General features: G+C 48.6%; 9 protein-coding genes across 9 annotated transcripts; 5 read left to right on the top strand and 4 right to left on the bottom strand.

Annotated features, from left to right (window-relative positions):
• Positions 1 to 282: 282 nt before the first annotated feature.
• On the top strand, positions 283 to 1,434 carry PEX2_107540 (F-box protein; the record flags this gene model as incomplete). Its single annotated transcript, XM_016748022.1, has 1 exon — positions 283 to 1,434. The coding sequence occupies one exon, from the start codon at positions 283 to 285 to the stop codon at positions 1,432 to 1,434; it is 1,152 nt and encodes a 383-aa protein (XP_016594864.1).
• Positions 1,435 to 1,913: 479 nt separating this feature from the next.
• On the top strand, positions 1,914 to 2,643 carry PEX2_107530 (uncharacterized protein; the record flags this gene model as incomplete). The annotated part of the gene is made up of 3 exons (XM_016748021.1): positions 1,914 to 1,966; positions 2,018 to 2,361; positions 2,414 to 2,643. 3 exons carry the CDS (start codon positions 1,914 to 1,916, stop codon positions 2,641 to 2,643), a joined length of 627 nt encoding a protein of 208 aa, XP_016594863.1.
• Positions 2,644 to 2,967: 324 nt separating this feature from the next.
• On the bottom strand, positions 2,968 to 5,813 carry PEX2_107520 (uncharacterized protein; the record flags this gene model as incomplete). Its single annotated transcript, XM_016748020.1, has 3 exons — positions 2,968 to 4,363; positions 4,449 to 5,000; positions 5,047 to 5,813. 3 exons carry the CDS (start codon positions 5,811 to 5,813, stop codon positions 2,968 to 2,970), a joined length of 2,715 nt encoding a protein of 904 aa, XP_016594862.1.
• A 5,857-nt stretch (positions 5,814 to 11,670) lies between these two features.
• Positions 11,671 to 14,586, bottom strand: PEX2_107510 (chloride channel protein; the record flags this gene model as incomplete). The annotated part of the gene is made up of 7 exons (XM_016748019.1): positions 11,671 to 12,585; positions 12,645 to 12,999; positions 13,052 to 13,377; positions 13,430 to 13,507; positions 13,558 to 13,917; positions 13,981 to 14,048; positions 14,106 to 14,586. 7 exons carry the CDS (start codon positions 14,584 to 14,586, stop codon positions 11,671 to 11,673), a joined length of 2,583 nt encoding a protein of 860 aa, XP_016594861.1.
• A 400-nt stretch (positions 14,587 to 14,986) lies between these two features.
• PEX2_107500 (histone-fold domain-containing protein) lies at positions 14,987 to 15,721 on the top strand (the record flags this gene model as incomplete). The annotated part of the gene is made up of 4 exons (XM_016748018.1): positions 14,987 to 15,044; positions 15,099 to 15,184; positions 15,239 to 15,329; positions 15,393 to 15,721. The coding sequence occupies 4 exons, from the start codon at positions 14,987 to 14,989 to the stop codon at positions 15,719 to 15,721; spliced, it is 564 nt and encodes a 187-aa protein (XP_016594860.1).
• Positions 15,722 to 16,146: 425 nt separating this feature from the next.
• On the top strand, positions 16,147 to 17,140 carry rip1 (ubiquinol--cytochrome-c reductase catalytic subunit RIP1; the record flags this gene model as incomplete). The annotated part of the gene is made up of 4 exons (XM_016748017.1): positions 16,147 to 16,438; positions 16,582 to 16,670; positions 16,746 to 16,896; positions 16,959 to 17,140. 4 exons carry the CDS (start codon positions 16,147 to 16,149, stop codon positions 17,138 to 17,140), a joined length of 714 nt encoding a protein of 237 aa, XP_016594859.1.
• Positions 17,141 to 17,780: 640 nt separating this feature from the next.
• she9 (putative mitochondrion biogenesis protein (She9)) lies at positions 17,781 to 19,314 on the bottom strand (the record flags this gene model as incomplete). Its single annotated transcript, XM_016748016.1, has 2 exons — positions 17,781 to 18,643; positions 18,717 to 19,314. 2 exons carry the CDS (start codon positions 19,312 to 19,314, stop codon positions 17,781 to 17,783), a joined length of 1,461 nt encoding a protein of 486 aa, XP_016594858.1.
• Positions 19,315 to 20,475: 1,161 nt separating this feature from the next.
• Positions 20,476 to 21,014, bottom strand: PEX2_107470 (putative stress response RCI peptide; the record flags this gene model as incomplete). Its single annotated transcript, XM_016748015.1, has 2 exons — positions 20,476 to 20,882; positions 20,957 to 21,014. 2 exons carry the CDS (start codon positions 21,012 to 21,014, stop codon positions 20,476 to 20,478), a joined length of 465 nt encoding a protein of 154 aa, XP_016594857.1.
• Positions 21,015 to 22,846: 1,832 nt separating this feature from the next.
• Positions 22,847 to 24,040, top strand: PEX2_107460 (SH3 domain protein; the record flags this gene model as incomplete). The annotated part of the gene is made up of 1 exon (XM_016748014.1): positions 22,847 to 24,040. The coding sequence occupies one exon, from the start codon at positions 22,847 to 22,849 to the stop codon at positions 24,038 to 24,040; it is 1,194 nt and encodes a 397-aa protein (XP_016594856.1).
• Positions 24,041 to 24,107: the final 67 nt, after the last annotated feature.

The raw sequence follows: 24,107 nt of genomic DNA, 5'->3' as shown, positions 1-24,107 counted from the left end.
ATGACTAGACAAAAAGAGGAGCGGCCTTGATGTTTGACCGGTGGCATTCCGTGTTTTGCTTGTATATTGGCTTTAGTCGATAAACCTTCTTCCCAAAACAACACCGGAGCTTCCTATCCAACTATTTCTCCTCTTTTTCTTCCATCCTTCTCTTCTTTCTCTCATCCATCTCTTCCTTTTTTATTTTATCCATCTCTATCTTATTCTCCTCCTACAAGTTCTATACCAATATCTTTTGTCCCAACTACTTCCTTTATTTATCAACTCCCATACCCTCTCAGTATGGACACCCATAAAGCACTCGAATCGGGTATCCATAGCCTCCCCGTTGAACTAATAGCGAATATCGCCAAGTTTACCAAGTCTCCCGATCTATGCGCTCTTCGGCTCACCTGCCGAGCGATGTACCAGGGCAGCCTTTGCCACTTTGCAAAAACCTTTCTACACACATTAAAGACCAATCTTTCACCAAGGTCGCTTGCGCAGGTCGAGAAAGCAGCCGAGGATGACATCTTCTGCCCCTATGTCCGCAAGTTGGAGATCATCAGGAATTCACAAGGTTGCCTGGGACCGTTATCCCCTGATCTCAAATCAGAAGGAACATATATTCAAGCGTGGCGCAATGTGATAAAACGCCTGTTTAACTGCCGATCTTTCGAGCTGCGCAATTCAGTCTATACAAAACCGGATTGCGGCAGCGATGGCATCACGCTCGACCAGGCCACTGGTCTTGTTCTCGAAGCCATAGCTACTGAGAACATTCCGATGGAATCTTTCTCGATAGACATTATAAAATACAGAAAAAGATCTCACCAGGATAAGGATAAGCTAACGCAATTTGCTATCACGACATTTGGGATCCCGGCCTTTGCCCACCTCAAAGAGCTGTGCCTTGCGCTCCCGGATGCAGAGCGCCAGACTACAGATTGGATGGCGAAAATGATCCAATGTGCCAAGTCTCTCAGAAACCTGACGATCATTTTCAGCTGGAGGTGTGAGGCCACTTCACTTCTCGCCCAGCTTTCGTCGGTTGAATGCTTACCGGAAATTGAAGAATTGACCTTTTCGCGAATGTCATTCCAATCTTCGGCTGCTTTGGGAATCTTTCTTTATAGTATTCAGAGCACTCTTCGCCGTGTAACTTTATCTTTTGTGAAACTGGAGTTTGGAGGCTGGCGGTCCATTCTCCACGAGTTGAGTGGAGATGTGTACCAGCTCGACAGTTTGACACTGCATAGTGTACTGGAAGTTAACGATTTTTTGAGCTTTCGGAAGATTCCAGAATACCCACTCGTGGAAGAGTCCCTAGACAGAAGAATATATCGCCCGTTCCAATTTTGCTTTTTTGATCCGAGGGATAAGGGCTTCTCCTACTCGGGTCCGGCTTTACAACAGGTTTTACAGAGAGCGGCTGCCCTTGCAGAGATACACTGAGATGAGTCGGATGAAAGGTGTCCTATGTGTCTGTTTTCGTGTTTTGGTCTCGTGTCAATGTAAGCAGTCATAGTTAAACCAACAATATCAATATCCCTCATGACCCACCAAAGTCTAGCGTATAATCCAAATGTCGCCAACAGAGCGCTTATTGAGGATCAGTTAAAAAGGAAACCTCCAGTGCTTTTTTATCGTATCTTGACTTGGTAGAATGTATGGTAATCACGGGTTCAGAGATTTCGCTTATAAAGCTCAATAGGCGCCCGTTGCGAGATAGAGCCCAACGTTTCAAACCTCAGCATCACTACGAACTTGCAAAACGTCGAGTCATTCTCCTTGAGTCCGATCCTCCAATATGTCCGATACCACCAATAGCGATATCGAAGAGGGCACGCAGGTATAACAACCAGGAGGATTTCACCCTGTTTATATCGGTGATGTGTTTAAAGACCGGTACAAAGTCCTCAATAAGATCGGACATGGTGTCTATTCAACAGTCTGGCTTGTCAGAGATCTACAGTCGGCAGGGTGAGTAGGTTCTTTTTAGAAAAAGGGAATAAATAGAGGTAACACACCCAAACAGACTTAGTATTGAGAATGACTTCCGAGCTTTAAAAGTGCTCAGCGCCGAATGTTATGATGGCACGCAAGCCCCCATCTTCGAGCGAGAGATCTTGACTCATCTTCGGGACGGGGACCAATATCAGATTGGTTACGACCACGTCTGTCATCTGCTGGATGATTTTGAGCACAGCGGACCTAACGGGACACACGTCTGCCTAGTGTTTGAGCTGGTGGGTGAGACGCTACGGAGCTTTGGCGCTTGGTTCGTCGAAAGCAGACTTCTGAACTCGGTAACGCGCAGGTTCACCATTCAAATCTTACTGACGCTTGATTTTGCTCACGAGCATAATGTTATTCATACGGGTAAGGGATGGCTCCTTTCATTCTTTTGGGCCGTTCCCCAAGGAGCTTTTAGAGAGAGGGAATAAGGATATTTTTCACGCCATCTTTGATGATGAGGGTCGGATCAAGGACTCGCTGCCGATGAACCGGCCGGAGCTGGCATCGGAAGCATTTCTACCAGGTCTTGACCAAAGTGTTAGGGATGAGTTCGCCTCTTTTTTGCATGCGATGATGAAAATTAATCCCGATGATCGGATTTCAGCTGAGGATATCTTGCGACACCCCTGGTTAGATGCACTTTAGCAAAATTATCATTGGGGATAAGTGAGAGGGGAGTTCTTTTGGCCCTTACAGGCTCCTGCTCCGCAAGCGAGGACCCAATGCATAATCAAAACTGCTCTCCTGTACTTTGCATGAGTACTTGAAATGAGAGCTAGGAGATGAAAAATAAAAAAAATGACCCCTTTTGCCCTTATGTTGTATTATATTAATGTCGCATTTTTCCAAGATAAACGCAGATGGGTGAAACTGAGCAGGCGTATGTATAATCGAAGGGACAAATTATTTGAATGGGCGAATACGGCCGAGCTAAAGTAGACCTTGATAATCTATGTTGTAGCAAGAGTGTCATGTCTGTGTTTGAGGCGAAGGTCTAGCCCCTGAGTCTAGCAAGAGTCTCGCCACAGCCTTGTTGCCTCTCAACTCCGCGTAATATAGAACCGTTCGTCCCTCATTGTCCACCGCATCGATATTGGCCCCGGCATCGAGAAGGCTCATCACAGTCTTCCGACTCCCCGCCGCAGCGGCATAGTGCACTGGTGTGAGCCCCGCGGGATCCCTCATATTAATGTCGGCCCATTTCCGCTTTATCATCAGGTTGATGATCTTGTCGCAGCCATCGAGTACCGCAGTGAAGAATATATGGCCGTCAGGTTCGGACTCACTCTGCAACACAATGTCTGCGCCGAGTTCAACAAGCGCTGCAAACGCGTCGGCTGAGTCATTTGCCATCGCGCAGGAGAGGTAAGTGCGCCCGTTTTCCCTGACAATATTGGGGTGCATTCCCCAGCCGACAAGCTCGCGCACGGTGCCCGGGTTATTCGATTCCATAGCACAGTGCAGCGCGTCGCCATACCAGTTACAAAGGAGTGGATTGGCGCCGCGTGCTAACAGGTCCCGGGTCATCAACACGTGCCCGGCCGCAGCGGCCTGAATCACAGCTGATGTTCCCATCTGCGTTACATCGTTAACGCTGTAGTCGCCGCTATCAAGGAGCCGGGTGGTCGCTTGCTTGAGTCCGTGGCGCGACGCATGGTGGAGTGCTGAGAAGCTGCGACATTCATCTGCATTCCAGTATTTCTTGTTTAGGCCCTTTGAACACTGTCGCACTTGGTTAGCCACGGCCGTAGCAGAAGCAGAGGAGAAGAATGCGAATAGCGCAGACGACACTTCCTCGTCGGTTTCTGTCTGTCGGACAAATCGTCCCCAGTTCACTGCGGCCCATGGGAGGAAGGGGTACATTTCCATCCTACTTTTGATTGCTTTCTTGGTGGGCCAAGGCCCATCCTGGAAGTTCTCAAACGCAAGGTAGCGAAGACAAGTCACCGCGATCTTGGCTCTGGCTCGTGGAAAGAGGTCCTTCGAATGCTCTGTTAAGTACTCTTGGATTGCATAATGCGCAAGTCGTACGTAACCCTCCACATCTATAGTTGCAAGGCCTTGACAGCATTCGATGATGGTCTTTGTAGCTGGGCGGTACTTAATATCGACCGCATTACGCACACTGTGGATGGCCAAGACGTCGCTGAGCTCCGATTCTGTCAACGTCCGAGTTGTGTGACTGAGCCACATAAGAGCACCCATGCCGAGCCGGCTGCAGCTCCCGGGAAGCCGTTGTATGCGGGAAATGGTATCTGCAAATGCTTCGCTGAGAGTTTGAGACAGTTCTTGTATTCTGTCCTCCATGTCGCCGAGAGTAGGCTCCTTGAGCACGGTGCGGAGTCGTAAAACTGGAAGTAGAAACCTAATATGCATAATATATACTTGTCAGGGATTATTCTGATGTCGAAACAGGTGGACAGATACAATACACTACGGGGAAGACCTACATTCCATCTGCCCCCTCCATCAGATTCTCAACCAGGCTGTCCACAAAGCTTTGATCCGCGATATCATGGATTCCTCCTTGTTCGAGCCCTTGGTAGAGATATGTCCTGAGATCTTCCTCGTGGGCCTCGATCTTGAGGTTCGGATGCTGCTGAAAAAGATCTATGAGGTCTCGTATATGAGGCCGACTCGTGACTAGCAACCGGATTTGGCGACTTCGAACCACATTCTGAATGCTCTGAACAAAGGATTTCCTATGTTCCGATTCGTCGAGTCCGTCAAACACTAGATACGCACACCTATGACCCGAAACAAGGCCTGTGAGTAGTCGTTCACACTCATGGAGAGGCATTTGACCCTGGTGGCCGCTTTTCTCATATAGTTCGGCTACCGGGCTCGGAATTTCCGGTAGCTGCTCGAGAAGTTGTCTAAGGATGCAGCATAGAACTGCCGATGTACCTTGAGTAGATTGATCCTGGTGATCGAAGTAGAAAAACGCGACAGGTGAAGTCTCGCTGGATCTAGAGTCGAGAAGGTCGTCGATAATGATAGAGCTGGATCATTAGTTGGGAATCCGAAAGCCGAGATAGAGAGTCTCACGCAAGGTTTGTTTTGCCCGATCCTTGAATTCCATGGCACATAAGAACATTTGACGGAGAACTACCATCTCGCCACTGAATAAATTCTTTCTTTTTGAGGATCCAAGTACCAGTATTTTGCGCCCTCGACGCTTGGATTAGCTGATGTTTTCGATGGTGTTTCAAGCTCGATATCCAGTTCAAAATTTCCCTTCTAGTCTCCCGCTTGCTATTAACCTGAATTGTGTGCGTCTGTTCTTGAACCAAGTCTAAGATTCGAAGGGTGTCTGCCTCGAGAGTCTGGATGGTATTGAACTGTTCTAGTTGCTGTCCCATCAACTTCAAAACATCGTTTGACGTCTGCGATAGAATCCGGCAGCCATCGACCGACAAGGCAAATTGCATCCAGTTGGTAAAGTTGCGTATGTCCTGTATCGTCTTCTGGTGCTCCTTCTCGGTAAAAGGCCACAGCAACCGACGTGCTTTCCCCTTGGATTCTTGGTCCAGCGTCTTACAGAGCGCTCGCAGCTTTGCCTCACACGCAGCGGAGCAGGTTAAAAGAACCGAACTTCCGTGGAATCGCACAGCACTACCTTTAAGTGTCTCTCCCTTCAGGAGGTCTTGCAGATCCTCTACGGTAGATCCAAGGGCTTCGAGCTCGAATATTAAGGCCGCAATTGACGTCCTCGCCGACCTCACAGTCTGTACGTACTTTTTGGATGTAAGAACAGCGCTAGCAATTAGAGGCAGGACGCCCGCAATCCCAAGGGATAGAGATAGAGGATCCATTTATAACGTATTAGTGCGTTCCCAAAGTGATGACAGTGATTCGTGAGTAGCTAGACATTGGGCACCAAAGTGCTGAGCAAGGTCAAAGCCACGGAGGAATAATGTTCCGCAATATATAGTTGCATGTCAGTCACTTATCAGATTACACTCTACGAAGTACTGTTACCTATAATAAACCCTTTTAAAATATCGCCTTTATATGTTCTTACTTAAATCTTCGTGGTTGAAACCGTAGTATGGCAGACAGCGGAAGTCAGAACGCTAAACGGCCTCATGTAGACACCATGCCAGGACGTACTTCTTATACAGATCAATTTGCACTTGTGGGCATTTGATACAAGACTACGGCTATACCTGGGGCGCTCTACTAGTACCGTCAAATGCCAGATGCTCCAAAGGTCAAGGCATTGAGCTGTGGAGGCTAGCTCATGGGTCATCCCATCTACTGGATCTATGGTGGATGAGAGTGATGGTCCCGACTGAGAATTAAAATATCGGTCTAGTAAAAGGAGGGAGGGGAAAGCCGAAGTAGAAAAGTAGAAATCGTGCTCGGGTTTGTTTTGTAGCACTTCTGGACAAAGCCGCTATGAGAAACCCAATCCCTAACCTTTCAAGTATCAAGTCCCGAAGTACGGAGTAGAATTGTAATGGATTGTGGTTAGGGGCTCCTGGATATCTTAGTCTCACTTCTCACCTTATTTTAATCACTTTTATTTCGTGGCTGATAAATGGAAATGCCTTTGAGCTAAACCACATATGCTTTACCTTTCATTCTACAACTTCTCTGTATTAGGCGCAAAATTTCGAAAGTTTATATAGATCGATAGTAACAGGGGGTCTTCAAATGGCCATTTTATTCCAAAACAATCTAGTAATTTGCATAGTTAAGCTTTGTTCTAGTGGTAATAGACCCCTCGGACCACCCTACCGGTCTTCCGCAGTAAATTGGGAAATGAATGCCGAGCTGTAGACCCTTCGTATCAAGTGGACTATACCGGCGGTGTATTCTCGGGGAATTGTACCTTTTAAGCTTACACTAACTTTGAAACAAGCTCGAGAGTTTGACTAGACTGTTGAAAAGTTTCAGGCGACCATAGGCACGGACGACTACCCCGTATAGGTTCGTATGGCGCCAATACTTCGAAATTTCACTTGACATTAATATGATTGGCTTAGGAGGGATTCTTTGGCGATACCAACTTATTTGGAATACTTTCAAAGCATTGTGGCAGTGTGAAAATGACGAGGGTTCGCCGAAATAGTGATCCAAGGGGGTGGGGTTGCCACGAGTAGAGAGTATAATAACATAGTTAAAATATTAATTTCTAGAAGGATTCGGGCATCTCTTGTATCCGATCCTTCCCCGGTCAGCAGCGAATCAATATTGGGAGACGCGCGGAAGGTGGAGTTTAATCCCTATTTAAGTACCGGGGAAGGGTTCAAAGTCCAGACCAGGACTATTTATCGACTCTGCTCCAATATTGTCATTATCTTCTGGGGGCCATGGGGAAATGCATAGGTGTAGGCCCTGCATGCTCCGTATTCAATGCAACTTTGGAAGGTATCTATATCCAATCATGTCAGATCTACTCAACCAATGAATATCCTTGCACCTTCGGGCCAATCTTTATTTCTTCCGTACCAATCCCCCAAAGACCCGAGGCACAGCGGTATATATAGAAGTTAATTTTGAGGTTCCCGAGGGTTCTAGACCGAAATATTATACTTTGTAATTCGTATATGGGGTATAAGGGGTAGGGGGTCATTCGAAACGTCATTGAAAATTACGGAATCGCCGCCTTGGCCTAACCGAATTCCTGGGGTGAAAATCATTTAATATGGGGCTTGTACAACATATAGCGGTTGGATTTATGGTCCTTCATCCTTCTAAGTCAGACATCTATATATTATGGAGACTTTTCTTCAGCCGCGATCCAATGTAAGTGAAGGTCCAGGTAAAACAGTATCTTGGCGATCTCTAAGTATCCCATCTAGGTCGAGAACCGTGGGCCTCTATTAATGATTATCAATGGCACGGTGGCCAGCATCGCAGCGATCATCGTGATTCTTCGTGTGATCTCAAGGACTTTCATTGTGAAAATGGTCGGCATGGACGACTGGATAATGGTCGTTGCGACGATTTTCACAATTTTGAATGTGGTGGTTGAGGGGCTTGGTAGGCCTTTCTACTCCTTATTTGGTTATCCCATCTCTTACCGTGTCGTTAATAGGGGTCAGCCATGGAATAGGAAAGCACAAATGGGATCTCAACCAAGCAGACGAGCTGCCTATAGCGAAGGTATAGGAGAAAACAATAACCAAAAGAAGAGGGCTGACCAATGTGACAATCTAGCTAGAACATGTGACTCGCATCTTTTATACTCTGATCAGCGGTTTGATCAAGGTATCAATCTGTCTACTATATCTGCGCGTGTTCCTTAACATGCGACTCATCTCACTTGGAACAATCGCATTCATCACGGCCATGAGTGTTGCAATCATCCTTGCAACCATCTTTCAGTGCTCCCCGATCGATGCTGTTTTCGACCAAGATAAATATAAGCATTATACTTGCTTTGCATCCATTCCATTTTGGTATACGACCGCCGCGCTGTTTCTGTTGACGGATATTTGGGTTCTTCTCTTACCACTGAAAACAGTTCTAGGTTTGTGCTTACTACAGATCCAAGTCTAAGCTATCACTCTAATCAATTGCAGGTCTTCAGCTTCAAACTAGGAAAAGATTTGTTGTCGCTGTTTTGCTATCATTAGGCTCCTTGTATGTGCAGGACTTTTACTGAGTTGATAAGCATGCTAACTGAACAAAAGTTCGTGTATAGCCAGCATCATGCGGATGGCCTACCTTGTGAAATTCTGGAGAAGCTCAGACCCCTCCTGGGATACCTTTTCGATTTCTGTTTGGTCAGGAGTCGAACTGGCTGTCGCTATCATCGCTGCCAGCATCCCGGCAACCAAGCCGATCGTGAACAAGCTGTTTCCAAGGCTGTTTCCCAGCAGCGCTGGCATATCGCAGTCAGCGAGCTACCGAGGTTATCATTCAAATAATCGAATTCAAAGTACTCCACGCCGACATCAGTCGAGAAGTGTTATTCCACTCTCACTTTTTTCGAGAAGAGAAGGAAGTGATACAGGGGATGATGAGTCTACAAAAGCAATAACGCATGCAAGCTGACCATGAATCAATAATCATGGGTGCAAGCGGCAGAGAAATTGATATGACTGTATTTGTATATATCGACAAGGCTCATCCAGGGGGAATAAGAGAAGAAAGGAAGAGGAGGGACTATGTACTACTATAAACGAGATCACGTAATACCAAAAAGAGTTATGACATGAAGGGCGAGATTTATTTACACATGCACGCGCATCGAAAGAGCCCAAGATTCCAAGGGACCTTGGGCAGGTTTCGATCATTAGGTCCAATCATGGCTTCCAAGGTTGAATTAGAGAGGCAGACGGGGCCAAAGGTGAATGGTCTGGAGGATAGGTACGCTGACACATACATATTAGTACGTGTTCATGATAAGTTTAACAATTTCAGTTCATACCCAAGATTCATTTTAATGCACTGGTCCCACAGAGCAATGTGCCCCTAAGGGTCTCGGTCATTCAGATGAGCCAGGCCTGGGCTTTGTGGCTCCAGTATGTCCCAGTGACAATTTGCACAAGCCAGCATCATATCATAACACAACAGACAAAGGGGCCTGGCTTTCAATCTATCCAGGAAATGTCAACACCTTGGGGGCGGGCTCGTAGCACAGTGGGGCTTACAATAAGGTCTCGTGACTTGCGTTGATGGGGACCAAGTGTTATTGGGAGAACTTTGTAGTCCGAACCCATCAATTGACATTTAGTAGAGTTGTGAGATGCAAAGAGTATGGCGAAGAGTTTCTAACACAGGAAACTCAGGCTCATGGTATCCGATTTTCCACTCGGATAGGGTGTTTGTTCTATTATCGGGGCTCGTTCTTCGTCGACCGGGCTAGTGGTGCCCCGATGAGCATAGCAGTTATCAGTGTCGTTAAACTTTGTATCCGAGCTGCTCCTGTTTGCAGCTATCAAGCTCATTTTTGTGGGGCCTTTGCTTGCTCATTGTTTAAGCAACAAAAGCCTTGTTGTTTTGTATCTTGGTGATCCGAAGACCGTGGCAGGTATCATGTTGGTTGGCTGAGTGAGCTTCGCAGTCGATGCTAGCTCGTGCCACTCATCGTGTCTTACGAGGACAAAGAAGCCAGACACAGCACTTACCTGGGCTGAGGCATAGTTGAAGGTGATGGGAATAGTGAGAAGTTATGTGAGATGGTATGTTGGAGGACTGGACTGTGGTCACGAGGATCGTATATTCTTTTGGAAGGAACCTTCCCACATTGGAAATGCAATTTCCTGATTTGGCAACTTTTGGAAGCTTGATACCTCTTACTTCTTACTTTTCACTTCTCATCTCTCACACACTCAAGAAAGATCTCACCCGTTTTTTGAAAAGCTTTCTTCAAGCTCACGCTCATGCGAGATAAGCCCTATTCGGGTCATGGAGAAGACAGGCTATCCAGTGAGTGAAGTCACGGTGATTATCAGATTATTTTCTTACTTCTTGTGCTTACAGTTACGTGCTGGCTCCCCCATGCCGTTTCCAGCAATGCTCCAGACATCCCATGTTTATGGGTTGCTGGACTCGTGTGGCTGTCCGCAAATGGAAGGGCGTATCGATGCCTTCATTAAGGGAGTCAAATCCCTGCGATCTCTTTAACCATTCTACTCGAGTTTGGAATCCGAAATTGGCATGGTTCTACAGATGTTCTATGACAAAAGCCAGCAGAAATGGTGTCCTAATTATTGGACGCTCCAGCCGGTCAACTTTCCAACATGAATCGGACCATTTCGATGATTCGGCGGATGTCAATCGCAAACTACCCATTATAGGGTTTGCTGGATATTGCACAACCCAGAAAAAATTACGAACATTACCTATATTCGTCCACAACGTGGTGCCGGAAAATGCAACAGTATGGCACATAATAAACTCAAGCACGCTGGTCATATTGCGCTTGGAGATTTCGGAACAGATCTATCAATATGACCTGGATGTTAATGGAGGCTGCTGGAAAATCTGTACAATCACAGAGGGAATTCAACAATATCACAATCTCGAAGATGGGGAAATTATCCACTACGTCCCCACCATATCCCCACTTCATCACTCAGTTGCGGACGTCAATTTTTGCATTGTCTTGCGATCGTTTTCTTATCATCGTTGAGATCTTACCGTTTACCAAGTATTCTTTCGAAGCCGGGTATGCAATCGTTGACGTCAGGTAATCCCCCAAGCCACACTCCGCGGTCAACAAAGTGTCGAAAAATAGTTCCTACGGTTAGTCCTGAAATGTTCGAAACGGTTCAGTTTTTCGGATACGCTGGCAAAAATAAAAAGCGATGATCCTGTCCTTCGGCCTTGTGCGGTTCAAAAGCTAACAGTGTTGTCACCCTTAATGCAACAACTCACACACGCTAAGAAGAGGGAACAGTCCTCTAAAAAGAACTGTAAAGGACATCCTAAAAAGAAGATAGCCGTCAAAGATTCCAAGGTGAACGATCCTAGTCCCCGTAACCTCCGTATCAAAGTATTTAACCGGCGCAAGGTGCGATAGAGCTAATGTAAATTTATTGGACGCCTTTTACTCTCGTAAAACATGGGAATTCCAGTTCTTGCCTCCATCAGCTTGAACACATTAAAGCTTGAGATAGATCGAAAAATGGATAGGCGAGCAACGCTTGGTTTGTAGCAAATAGCTATCTATCAACGTAACGTATAAACATGTCAACATAGCGATCCCGCTTTTCATGGGATCATCGGCCGGTCCTCTCTGTCCTCCAATTCCACCGCCGCATCAGCATCCCTCCCTTCAAGGATATCTGCCGGCTCCGGTTGTCTAGGCACAGTGCGGTCACGCGGCCGGGCCGGCCGGCGAGAGACCTTACCAGACACAAACCCAGCCACATTCTGAATGAGCCGCCACAAGCGGTCTTCCAGTGTTTCAGGAGCAGGGTTGTTCAGATGTCCACCAAGTGTGCCAAATTCAGACGAACTCGTTGCTGCAAGTGTGTGTTCCTCGGCTTCGACCTTAAACTGATACTTCAAACAATCCTTGACAGTAACCAAGCCGGTGAGTTTACCGCGGTGCTCGACGAGAATAACTCGCGGACCCATCTTCTTGAAGATCTCCATGACTGTTTCGAGGGGGTGGCGCGGGTGAACGGTCAACGGTGTGTGGTCGACGTATCGCGAGAAATCGACGAAAGAAGCCCCTGCGTTCCGTTGGATTGCATCGAATGTATCCGATGATCGAGAGCTTTGCGAGACGGATGCCCTGCGCGCAACGGCTGCATCGGCTGCATCTTTGGTGAACACGCACCGGGCGTTTGGCGCGACCATTCCCTGGTTGCGAGCGCGGTCGATGGCGTATCGGAGTTCGGTTCGGCCGATGTATCCGACCAGGATCTTGGAAGTGCGGTCCTCCACAACAGGGAAGCCTTGAAATTTGTTGTCGTTTAGGAGATGTTCTGCTTCGCGGACGGGGAAATCCGATGCGGGGACAGAGAGCGGGCCTGTGGTCATTGCGTGGGATACAGGTACGTTGAAGACGTGGTCTTCCTTGTTGTCTAGGAATGGGAATCCATTGAACCAAATCATTCGATCGGCGATACCGCCGCTGCCGAATCGATCGCCAACGGCTTTGGTAACGCCTACCACGATCTGTACAAGAACAGTTAGCATGGTTAAAGGAGACAATGCCTTCTGAAATGGAGACTTACCATGGTCGGTAGGATGTAGGTCAGTGCACCAGTTAACTCGAACATGATGACCGTTACAGAGATGGTTAGATGCATGATTCCACTGAGAGCTGCCCCGGCTCCCAGGAACGCGTATGTTCCCGGTGTAATGCAAGGAACATCCGGGTCACACGAAGCGAAGAATGCCGATTGGGGGAACGATTCATGTAATGCATGTACCATGATTCCAACCATGCGGCCGAATGAAGCCCCGACGGCCATCGAAGGCACGAAAATACCGGCTGGCACTTTGCACCCGTAGGAAATAATCACCAAACCAGTCCGAAGAACAGTAGCAATAGCTAGTGAGAAGACCATCGACCATCTGTTCTGGGATCTGCAATGAGTTAGTAGTGTCCTCTCATGCATGTAGAGGGGTATATTCGTACTCGCATAGTCCTTGATAGTCATGGCCACCCTCGCATTCGCGGAACAAGATTTCCATCATTGCGGTCATGTTGATCTTCAAAAACATGTTGGGGTAGCACAGTATGGCAGTGAGTCCCGCGAGAACAACTGACTCGGTTATAGGCCACTGTGAGAGGTATTTTTTGCGGAACGCGGCCACTCGAAGATTCCATTTCATGACGAATGCACCATAGAGTCCACCGAAGACACCAAGGCCAATAAAGAAGATGAGCTCAAAAAAGTGCCATGTGCGATCATACTCCACTTGGAACATGACCAATTGACCAGTTCGGAAAGGATTGACAGCCTAGAATGGATCAGATATGGCCTAGAATCAATGAACAAGATGGGAAACGTACCGCCAGCACACTGGTTGCCACCAAGGCACAGAAATAGCTGCGCCAAAGAGTCTTGAGGGGGAAATAGTTTGCCATTTCCTAATAGCTGTCAGCTTTCATCCTATGAGCTAGCGCGCCATTGAACTCACCTCCAGGGAGAACAGCACGCCTCCAATTGGACTGCCAAAAGCGACTGCCACGCCAGCTGCCGCTGAGGCAGTCAAGATTTCTCTCGTCTTCGATGCATTTTGCTTGTATTTACCGAAGAACCGTGATATCACGTTTCCGGTACACACAGCAAAATGCACGCTAGGTCCCTCTTTTCCAACAGACAAGCCCGACGCAATAGCTAAAGGAAGGGCAATTGATTTAATTATAAGAGTCCAGGCACCTAGGAAGCCCTTCATGACGAAGCCAGCGATGATGCATTTGATCTCTGAAATACCAGAGCCCGCGGCGTACGGCGCAAATGATTTGACCAGGACTGCGGCGATAGATGAAAGTAGCAACTATCTCCCAAATTAGCCTATGAATTCATAATTTGTTGAGTATTAGCCTGGGGTAGGTCTTACCGCGCCAAAGAAATAGAAAACATAATTTAAGACCCAAAATGAAGTCCAATGTTTCCACTCGGGGCAGCCTATCAAGGAATAGGGTTAGTTTATAAGAAGCGTGTTGTGCGACCTACTGAACATACCATTCTCGGCACCCCAGCAGCAGAAAGACTCATTGAGGTAGAATGCGGTAGTACAATGGCCCAGCTTAATATCAGAGAGCCATTCCGTGATGATATTGAGCACAGCCGAGTTTAATCCAATTGCCATGCCCACAAGCGTAACAACAAGCCATGCCTGACCTGCATCGTAGGACTCGTACATTTTCCGTCTCCAGCCAAGGATGCCTTCCTGATCCCAGAACCCAGTGCCACTGCGCCTTTTCGCACGCCGCCTTGACTGCTCATAGACTGCATCTTGGACCCAGTCTATTGTGGTGAAATCTTCATAGCGCTTGATCCCACTGATCTCTTCTGAGATGGCGGGTGCTTCTTGGTTGTCGGAATCGGCTTCTGGGTCGATGGGGGAGGGAATAGAACGACCGGATGGCCGTCGCGAGCTGCGCCGCTCTCTCGAAACTGAAAGGGACCTATCAAAGGCCGGGGAGGGGCGTGGAGAGGTCATAACATTGATCGAGGAGGTAGGGTCAGCATAGTCGATTTAAGGTTGAGTTGATGATCTGCCTTGTGTCCGCGATGGACGTCGCAATTCGCTGCGAGAGCACGAAATCTCGAATTCGAAGTCAGATCCCCTCGGGATGCTTCTGTTCAACACCTTTATGAGCGACAATTCAGAAGAGGTGAATGGAGCTCTTAAAAGTAGATGATGTGACAAAGCGAAGTCGCCAAGTATCCATCGATCGATAACGGGGAGCCCTCCTGAGATAACGCGGCCACGCGTTTTACTCTTCCTCGACTCCACGCTCGCGCCCACTTGCTTCTACAACGGGGATATTCGACTAGCGCATACTGTAAATTGTATACTTTTGTTCTGCCCATACTTTACTCCACCAGAATCAAACACCATGGCTCCAAAGACTGTGGGAGAGCCGGATGAGATCACCGGACAGAGCGCACTTCCGAGTACGTCCCATACACTGCTTTACTTTGCATTAACATACTAACGCATCTCCAAAGTTGCTCGAATTAAGAAGATTATCCAGTTGGACGAGGACATCGTACAATGCTCGAACAATGCGACCTTCGTCATCGCAATGGCTACCGTGCGCCACACCCTCTACCTAAATACCTCAAATACTGGCTAATACTAGATTTAGGAGATGTTCATCCAATATCTTGCTGAGCAAGGACACAACGTGGTCAAATCTGAGCGAAAACCACGGAAGACCGTCCAGTACAAAGATCTCGGTTGGTTATACCTATCACGCCTACGGTTGACAAGACATCGGACAGCATACTAACGTGCAATAGCTTCGGCGGTATCACACACCGACAATCTCGAGTTCCTTTCCGATGTGATCCCTAAGACTACGACCTACAAACAATTCAAGGAGAAGAAGGCGAAGGATGCGGCGAATCAAAACGCCATGGAGAAGGGCCAACGTACTCTCAACGGTACCGGTGCACCCCCGGCACCAGAAAATGGCACAGGCACAGGAGATGCCACCCCACAAGGAGACGATTCAAAGGCAACATCTCCGTCGGTTTCTCGGCCTATGGTCCCTGTAAGCGCGTTGATTGCGGACCGGACAGTCGACCCCATGGCAACCCATGACCGTGATGTGGAAATGCAAGATTGATTGCGCTATACGGTCCCTTTTTGCCTTTTGAATCTTGTTATTTGCATAGGAGTTTTCTGATGGGTTTCCCTGCGCATTGGTTTTGGGATTTGTATGGTCGCATTGGGTCGGGTTAGATATTACCAAGAAAGAAAATGAGATAGTAAACAATTGACGAGTCCAATTTTAGCTGAAACCTCAAATAATTAAACAAGATCATCAAAGAAATAACTTGAAATATACTTATATACAACTATGATAGATGTAGAATGTTTTTCTTGTTAGGGAGTGAACGGGAACTGATCAGCCAATGACAGGCCCCGTGATTCCGATCGCTAGCGAAAGCTCTGGCTCCAACTTCAACTTCCGACTTCATCCACCCTCTATCCTCACCTCGCTCTCCACCACTCGCGGCTCAATTCCCTCCGTGGTCAATTGCCCTCACAATGTCGCTCTCCTCCGCTTCCAGCACTCTGCTGCGCACCGTCGCTCGGCAGCAGCTGCCCACTTCCCGCGCCGCCGTCACCTCCTGCCAGCAGCGGAGGGGAGTTGCCGATGCGAAGTCGTCCTTCGAATCCCCCTTCGCCAGCGCTAACGAGCGTGGCTCGACCCTGAAGATCCCCAACTTCAGCAAGTACAAGTCCAACAACTCGCCCCGCTCCAACCAGGTCTTCTCCTACTTCATGGCCGGCTCCCTCGGTCTGGCGACCGCTGTCGGTGCCAAGGCTACTGTCCAGGGTAGGTTTTTGTGCACCCTTCGAATCAGAAAGAGATGGGAAACAGCATTGGCATGGAATACAGGGATTGAACAAGATTCTTGAATAATCGGGGAAATTCGGACGACTTTCGAACACACGACTGATGTTATTCTTTCTCTCCAGATTTCCTGGTCAACATGTCCGCCTCCGCCGATGTCCTGGCCCAGGCCAAGGTCGAGATCTCTCTCGGTGCCATCCCCGAGGGCAAGAACGTACGTGTTTCCATTCGTCGTCTCATCCGACAGATTTCAGTCCCCGGTATCCCTATCTAACACCCCTTCCAACAGGTCATCATCAAGTGGCGTGGTAAGCCCGTCTTCATCCGTCACCGCACCCAGGGCGAGATCGATGAGGCCCGTGAGGTCAAGTGGGAGGGTTTCCGTGATCCCCAGCCCGATGAGGACCGCGTCCAGCGTCCCGAGTGGCTCGTCATGCTCGGTAAGTGAACATGTGATTCGCAAACAACCTACAACATTCTAACTCTCCTTCCCTCTCTACAGGTGTCTGCACCCACTTGGGTTGTGTCCCCATCGGTGAGGCCGGTGACTACGGCGGCTGGTTCTGCCCCTGCCACGGTTCCCACTACGATATCTCCGGCCGTATTCGCAGGGGCCCTGCCCCTCTGAACCTGGAGGTTCCCACCTACAGCTTCCCCGAGGATGAGACCCTGGTTATCGGTTAAGCGAATTTCGAATACACCTTTTTTTGATCGCCGCCAACGGGCGGATTGTCTCATTAGATGTGTCGATGAGATAAGATGGACGGATTGTGTGTCCTATCTATCTGTGTATGTGCTTGTGCTTGTGTGTTGTTTTTTCCCTTTTTTTAGACAGAGCGGCCGTGTGTCTTGTCAAGATTAAGAGACCTGTGTTTTAATATGGACAAAAAAATGAGCCTCTTTCTTCCTTTGTCCCTATCTTCCTGGATCTTGGTCTTTCTCCATGGCAAACACACGAGCTGTGGAGTTCAGAGGATGTCTTATGGCCTCCTCAAGTACATATCTTCTTTATTTAGTGTATCACCTAGTCATGTTATTTCCTTTGTTTTAGATCAAAGCTTCATTAGTTCTCTTGTAAAGTAACGCCGATGCTTCGTTACTTGGATATACAATCGCATTCCGGACAATGCTCAAGTAGTCATACACTAAATTTGATTCCAAGGTTATATCCAACTGCTTATCTATTTTTCTCAATTGTATGTACAAGTATAACCACCCCAAGCAGAAGGGCAAGTTATTACCAAAATGACAAGGCCAAACATGAACCAGATGTTGAGTTCTCGCTGGTAATGCAATATAACATGCTCAAAGGAAAAGGTGTTTTTTACCGAGATTGGATCAGGGCGAAGAGTAGGCCCGTCACAGCTGCACCAGCTGCAGCACTCTGGAGAGCCACAGCAGTGAGATCGTATTGGGAGGCAGCAATGCTGCGATCACTGAAGAACTCACTGGCCACCTGCCTCCAGTACTCGAGCGACAGAACCGGTGAGCTGATGTTCGAGAGACGAGTCTGGAGAGACTGGGAGGCATTAGCATCGGTCACCGAGACAATAGATCCCGTAGTAGACGCATCTGTCTCCGCGGCAGCAAGCTTCGGCTCAATCAAAAGAGAAGGAGCAGTCTCAACCAAGCTCTCATCGGTAGAATCAATAACCTCGGGGAGAATAGTGGTAGTCGGCAAGGCCGAGATCGAAACAGCGTTCTCGGCAAACATCGCCTGGTTCAGGGCCTTCTGTTTCTCCAACGCTTCAACAACCTTATCCTCGAACCCCTTGACGAGTCGCTTCCGACGCCACGGCTCCACGAGAATCTGGAAGACAAGGAATAGGAGAACGTTCACGCCCATTAGTCCCCATGTTCCCCATGTCGACATGCGACGGATCTTGTCGGACCAGACTTGCTCCTCGTGGTATCGCGAAAGGATGCTCTTGCTCAGTTGTCCAGCTGCCTCTTCGGCTTCGCGCTCTGCGGCCGATAGAGCGTGCGAGGTCTCGGTCTCAGCGACCTCGTTTGTGTGGTCGTTGCGGTAGAGGAGGGTGAATCGCTCCAGGTCTGTTGAGGACCAGGCGTGCTTGCGTTGGAGGAGCTCGTTTACTTCGCGTTGGGAAGTTGAGCGGCGGTTAATCGCTGCGGCGTACTCTTCTTTTGCTTGCTTGACCTTCGATCGGGCGGTGCGGAGTCGGCTCTCTGTATAATTTTGTGGGATTAATATCTTGGGTTTTGCGGGATCAGGTTTGGGCGGTGGTGCCATGCTACATACCGTGGAACTGGATGTCGTTCTTCAGAGCCTCGATGCTGGAGTATCCAGTCAGGTCATTTAAACGTTGACCAGCTACGAAAACATTGGATTGAACATTGTCCATCACTGTGCTGAACTGCTTGGACCATTTTGACCGACGGCTTTCCAAATACGAGGGCAGGCCTCCGCTCCTCGTGCCAGCAGCACTAGCATCTTCCTCTTGCGAAGCTGACTGCTCCTTCTCGTTATCCTTTGTTTGTGGTTGTGCGGTGGTCTGATCGGTCTCTGTGACAGGAGGTACCGAATCGAGAGAACTGCCCGCCTCCAAACCCGGGATCGGGACCGGGTCGCGCGAGGCGAGCTCCAGATCAGCCAGCTCCTTCTCCTTTTCCCTGATTAACCTCTCGGTATCGGCGGAGAACTTCTCTCGGTCATTGAAGGCCGAATATAAGCCTGGCTGTCGGCGGAATTGACATTGTACACAGGCGGAGAAGCTCCGCGGAGTCGATCTGGTGACGGAGAATGCAGGGCGGAAGTGCGCTCGCACGGGGGAGGAGGTGCTTGTGAGTTGGAGGCTTGATCGGAGTGATTGCCTAAGCAGCTGTGGCATAGACTGCATGGCCAAAACGAGGGCCACAGGGTTGTGGCAGGAAGTGGTGGTGGTGCAAAGAGAGGGTTGAGGATCATCTCGGGACGGGACTTGGCCTCGGATAGCCTTATCAGATTGTAGGTCATCGTAGCAAGTTTCTCAAGATTCTATGAATATGACCTTGAGATATTTTATTTTGTACTATATTTGCCCAATTGTATATAGTATTCCAACTTACCTAGTCAACTGGTTTTTCCTGGGTTATCCCACTTCCTCGGATTTGGTGTGCCACCAACATCCATAGCTCCGGCTACAAACCACATGCAAAGACAATAAGAGCAAAAATACTGAGGTACTGGAAAAATATGCGTAGGAAAGAGCAATATAGTATCTATTGAGAGCGAAGCCAAGCTGAGAGCAAACAATAGAGGCCACATGTACTCTAAACAACCTACTCAGATGCCGAGATACTTTGATGCTTCCCAATCATGCACAGTTCTCTGAGCCGACTGCTCACTTCGTCAATCAATTGCATCGGCTCGCCCTCTTCTATGCGCCTGCCCTCATCCATTACCAAACCCTTGTCAAGATGGATCCACAACCATGTCCAGCCCATGGCTAATCATAACAACGGTGTATCCTGCAAACTCGCGCCGTATAATGTCCTGCATGTTCTTTTGCATGGCTATGTACATCTATCTACCATGGTTGACCTCATCTAGGATAAAGACACCAATCCCACCCTTTAAGCGACTTGAGGTAAGCATGCCCAATCTCGGCATCCAAAGAAAACAGATAGCAGCTTGTCAACGCGGAAATTATTTGAGTGGAGTTTTTAAAATGATTTATATCTAGGACTTGTCAAACCAGAGACCCAATCAGTACTAGATGCCTCCAAGGCTAGGATAAAAGGTATTGGCATAGTATCACGCATCCTGAGCCTTATAAAAAAAAACATACAATCGAGAAAGATACACATCCAGTAACAAATTCAAAAATTCAAAATTACATAGCACATTCCTTCGTCAAGTCATAACATAACGATGCAGTTCTTAGGAAGTGCGTGTACAAGAACAGCAAAGCGGAGGGGTATGGATAGTACAACCGGGTCGGAAGCAAAGTAACGCGATGAGAGAGGATGGCTAGTCGAGTAGCCACCCACAAGCACAGCCCACGAGTCGATCATCATTCTCAGTCCTGACTCTGCAGCTTGTTGTCACCCTTTACAGCCTCAGCATAAGTAGGTGGTGGAGGCGCGCTGCTGCTCCCCGCATTCCCGCTATCTCCAGTTTGGGTTTGGGATTTGTTCGCCGGAGCAGGCGCCTGCTGGTCTTGAGGGTTGACTGTGCCATATCCGCGCTGGGAGGGGTGTTGGATAGGCTGGTGTGAGACGTAGTAGTAGGTAACGTTTCCGTTCTCCAGATCGCGACGCCGACTCCCGCCACCGGGGATGGGCTCGTAGGCTACATCGTCATCGTTCTGTTCCGGATACTTGAGGATGATGTACCATGCGTGGATGAGCCCCGGGAAGAAGCAGAGTAGGGTGAGGGTTATGTTGATGATCGAGTCTGCGGTGCAGAATCCGGTCTTGATCCAGACTGTTGATGCAAGGGTTTGGTTAGCATTGGGACTATCGAGTATTAGGTGGGTTGGATTACGGGTTTAGACTTACCTGCGATAGGTGGGAAGAAGACGGCGAGTACCGCTAGAAAAATGTCGGAGCTACACATGGCTCAGGGTATCTTTGAGATCTGATAGAAAATGTGAGTTGTATCTTGTACACTGGAAGTCTGTGGCAATGGTCAAAGAGGGTTCCCACAGTTTGGAGTCGCAGATTGTCTGACGGCAGCCTGGTCCAGATCAGATGATGTCAATGGTCACATGACCTGATAATTTGCCAGAGCCCTACATTGTACATGGCATACATGACTGCATGGCTAGATATTGTATGACTTTCTATACATACTTTCTCATTACTTCAAAGTAAGGTGTACGTATTACTGATCTGATGATCTACAACGTATACAAATTAGACTCGTCAGATCTCTGCCCAAGCGGGGACCAGCGTTGACCAACACGTACTAAATTCGTAAGTACCTGGTACATGCGGCTATCGGGTACCTGCTGCTTGAGACAGGGTACCCTGTACTCCGTTTTCCGGCATATCAGTCCCTCGCATTCTCAACTGATACCTCACAACGTTGAGATGTGCTACATCTTTTGCCAAATTCTGTGCAGGAGGTAAGGGAAAGTCGGGAAATAAATGTTAAGCTTCGAATAGTATCCCCCAGTTTTTGGAGTTTTTTTAGACGAAGGGTGATAACGATCGTCTTACCTGAGCCGCTAACGGGTTAGCGAGGCTGGTGAGGAACAGAGTCAGAATTTGACAACAGCCATTGCCAATTATAACTGACTTTAATAACCGTTGTCATTGTTGTATTTTATCGTACCATATAAGTACAAAGTAGAAATTCAGTCCCAATTGAATTTTGATACCCAAAGAGTCCAGAGAATAAAGAGACGGAAAAAAAGGTAAACAACGCGGAGCTTCTACTTCCCCCCCCCCCACCCCCTTTTATCACATTATTGTCTTCTACTTCGTCTGAGTCCTGTCTCTATTCCATACAGAATATAGCAAGATTGAGCCTAGCGTCTCTGAACCTGTACAGCCGATTATGCCTGCTTCCCGTGTTTCATAATTGCCCTTTTTCCCAGCAGTTCATCTCCCCCCTGTTACCCACAAGCCCAGGCCCTCTTCAAGGCCTAATCTTGTCTCTCCAATCTTAGAACTTCGTCTTGTCATCTCCTTCTCCCTCTGCGAACTCAGGCCTACGGGGCTCGGTTGACCTTTCCTTCCGGGTAGAACCCCGAGTCACTCGTTTACCTGCCTTTCACGCGTTTTTCTTCTTCTTCTCAAGCTTGAGTTTCGACCTGGGGTCGACCGTTCTATCCAATTCTCCCATTCGAATATCCCGATTTGCATCCCGTCTGGAACATTCTCGATCGCAACTTGACACATTCCGCGCCGATATAACCCCAAGGGGTCCATTTCTAAGGCAGACCGCCAATTTTGCCCGACATGCCGAAATGCATTTCCCTCGAGGGGTCAAGTGCCTGTCCTGCCTGGAGTAGCTCGTCCATTTCAACCAGTTCCAGTCTATACACGGACTTGTGAGTGGAATCACACATGATTAGGCATGGGGGGAAACGATTGCTGACAGTGCGCTGCTAGCCCTTTCCTTAAAAGCGTATCGAATCTGACGGATTTCGATAATTCATTGAAGGACTATGTCAATGGATCATATGTCACAACAAAGTATGTTTCGGCACCAACGTATCGAGAAAAGAGTCACTAACAGAAGCTCTCAGGTATGATGAGTTACTGGGGTGCCAAGGTATGAATTCAAGCGCGCCCAACGACTACTATGCCCAATATACAACCAGTGTATTGTGTAGCAGTGTCGTGCAAAGCTCCATATCCGACTGCAAACTTTCCACCGCTCACTCGGTACCAATTTGCGTCGATACATGCGCACTTTGGGCCCGGAGTGAGCAGGAGATAATGGCAAATACAAACTTATGCACCAAGAGCGACACGAACTACACGGACCTAATCTACGCCGAATTGACTATCTGCGAAAAACCATCCAACGCCCTTTCTGGAGAATGTGTCAAAGGAGCTGCGAATGAGCCTGACAACTGTGGCTTTGCGACAAATACCATTGGTCTCTGCACTTATTGTGCAAACGGCACCGATAGCTGCTGCACGAAATCCAACGCCACGACTCGCTGTGACGGTGTCGCAGTACCGACTGTTACTCTACCACCTCTCACCCCCTCGCCCTCCGCCACTGGAACTCCTAGCCATGGCTTGTCCGGCGGCGCGATTGCTGGAATCGTCATTGGCGCCGTTGTAGGAGCCGCCATTCTAGGTGCCCTCCTCGCCTTCCTTTGCATTTGCATGCGCCGCCGTCGTCGTGAGACCCAAAACGAAGCTGCTCTCAACCAACCAAACCCACAAAGGAAGGGTGGATCGCCATTAACGCAGCAGCCCCCAAGCCCAACGTCGTACAACATGGTCCCTGGAGGCCGAGTCACACGGATGTCTGCATTGCGCGAAATGCCCAGTTCGTCATCGCCCGCCTATTCCCGTACCTCCGCGGCGATGTACGGCGGTGGAGCCAAATACAGCGACACGTCAGACTCTGAAGGCAGGGGCGCCAGTCCAGGAGCTATGTCCAAGAGAATCCCACCGGTGACGGGGAAACGCCATGGCTCACTGTCGAGCAGCTCGGTTCTGGCTGGACTAGAAAGCGACAGCTCGCCTCGCTCCGGCCTGACGAACCAATACTCTTCTCCCGAAGGAGTAACCAGTGGTCGATCTGAGCAGCTGTCTTATTTCCGCGACTACTACTCCCAAGATGAGATTCACGCTGGCGACAAGGTTGCCGTTCTTTGGGCGTACTCACCACGCGCGGGCGACGAATTCGAACTCGACCGAGGTGAGATGTTGAAGGTAATTGGCATCTGGGACGATGGCTGGGCGACGGGTGTGCGACTCCCCGAGCGCGCCGAGGACCAAGAAACGAATTACCGAGAACATCGGGACAGTGGTGTCTCGAGTGGCTCGCGTATGCATGGTGGTTCGTCGCCCATGCTGTCAGGCGAGATCAAGGCTTTCCCCTTGGTCTGTATCTGTCTACCGCAGCACTGGCACAAGATCATCGACGGCGGCCAGGAAGACGAGGAAGTTTGAGCACGGTTCTCAATTCTCAGTTTTCATGCAAAATTACGTCTTGACGACAGCGTGTTGATCCTTCTGT

The sequence above is a fragment of the Penicillium expansum genome (assembly GCF_000769745.1).
Source record: "Penicillium expansum strain MD-8 chromosome Unknown contig370, whole genome shotgun sequence".
NCBI lineage: Eukaryota > Fungi > Ascomycota > Eurotiomycetes > Eurotiales > Aspergillaceae > Penicillium > Penicillium expansum.
The sequence above is the reverse complement of the archived record's forward strand: the minus strand, read 5'-3'. Positions and strand labels throughout refer to the sequence as shown.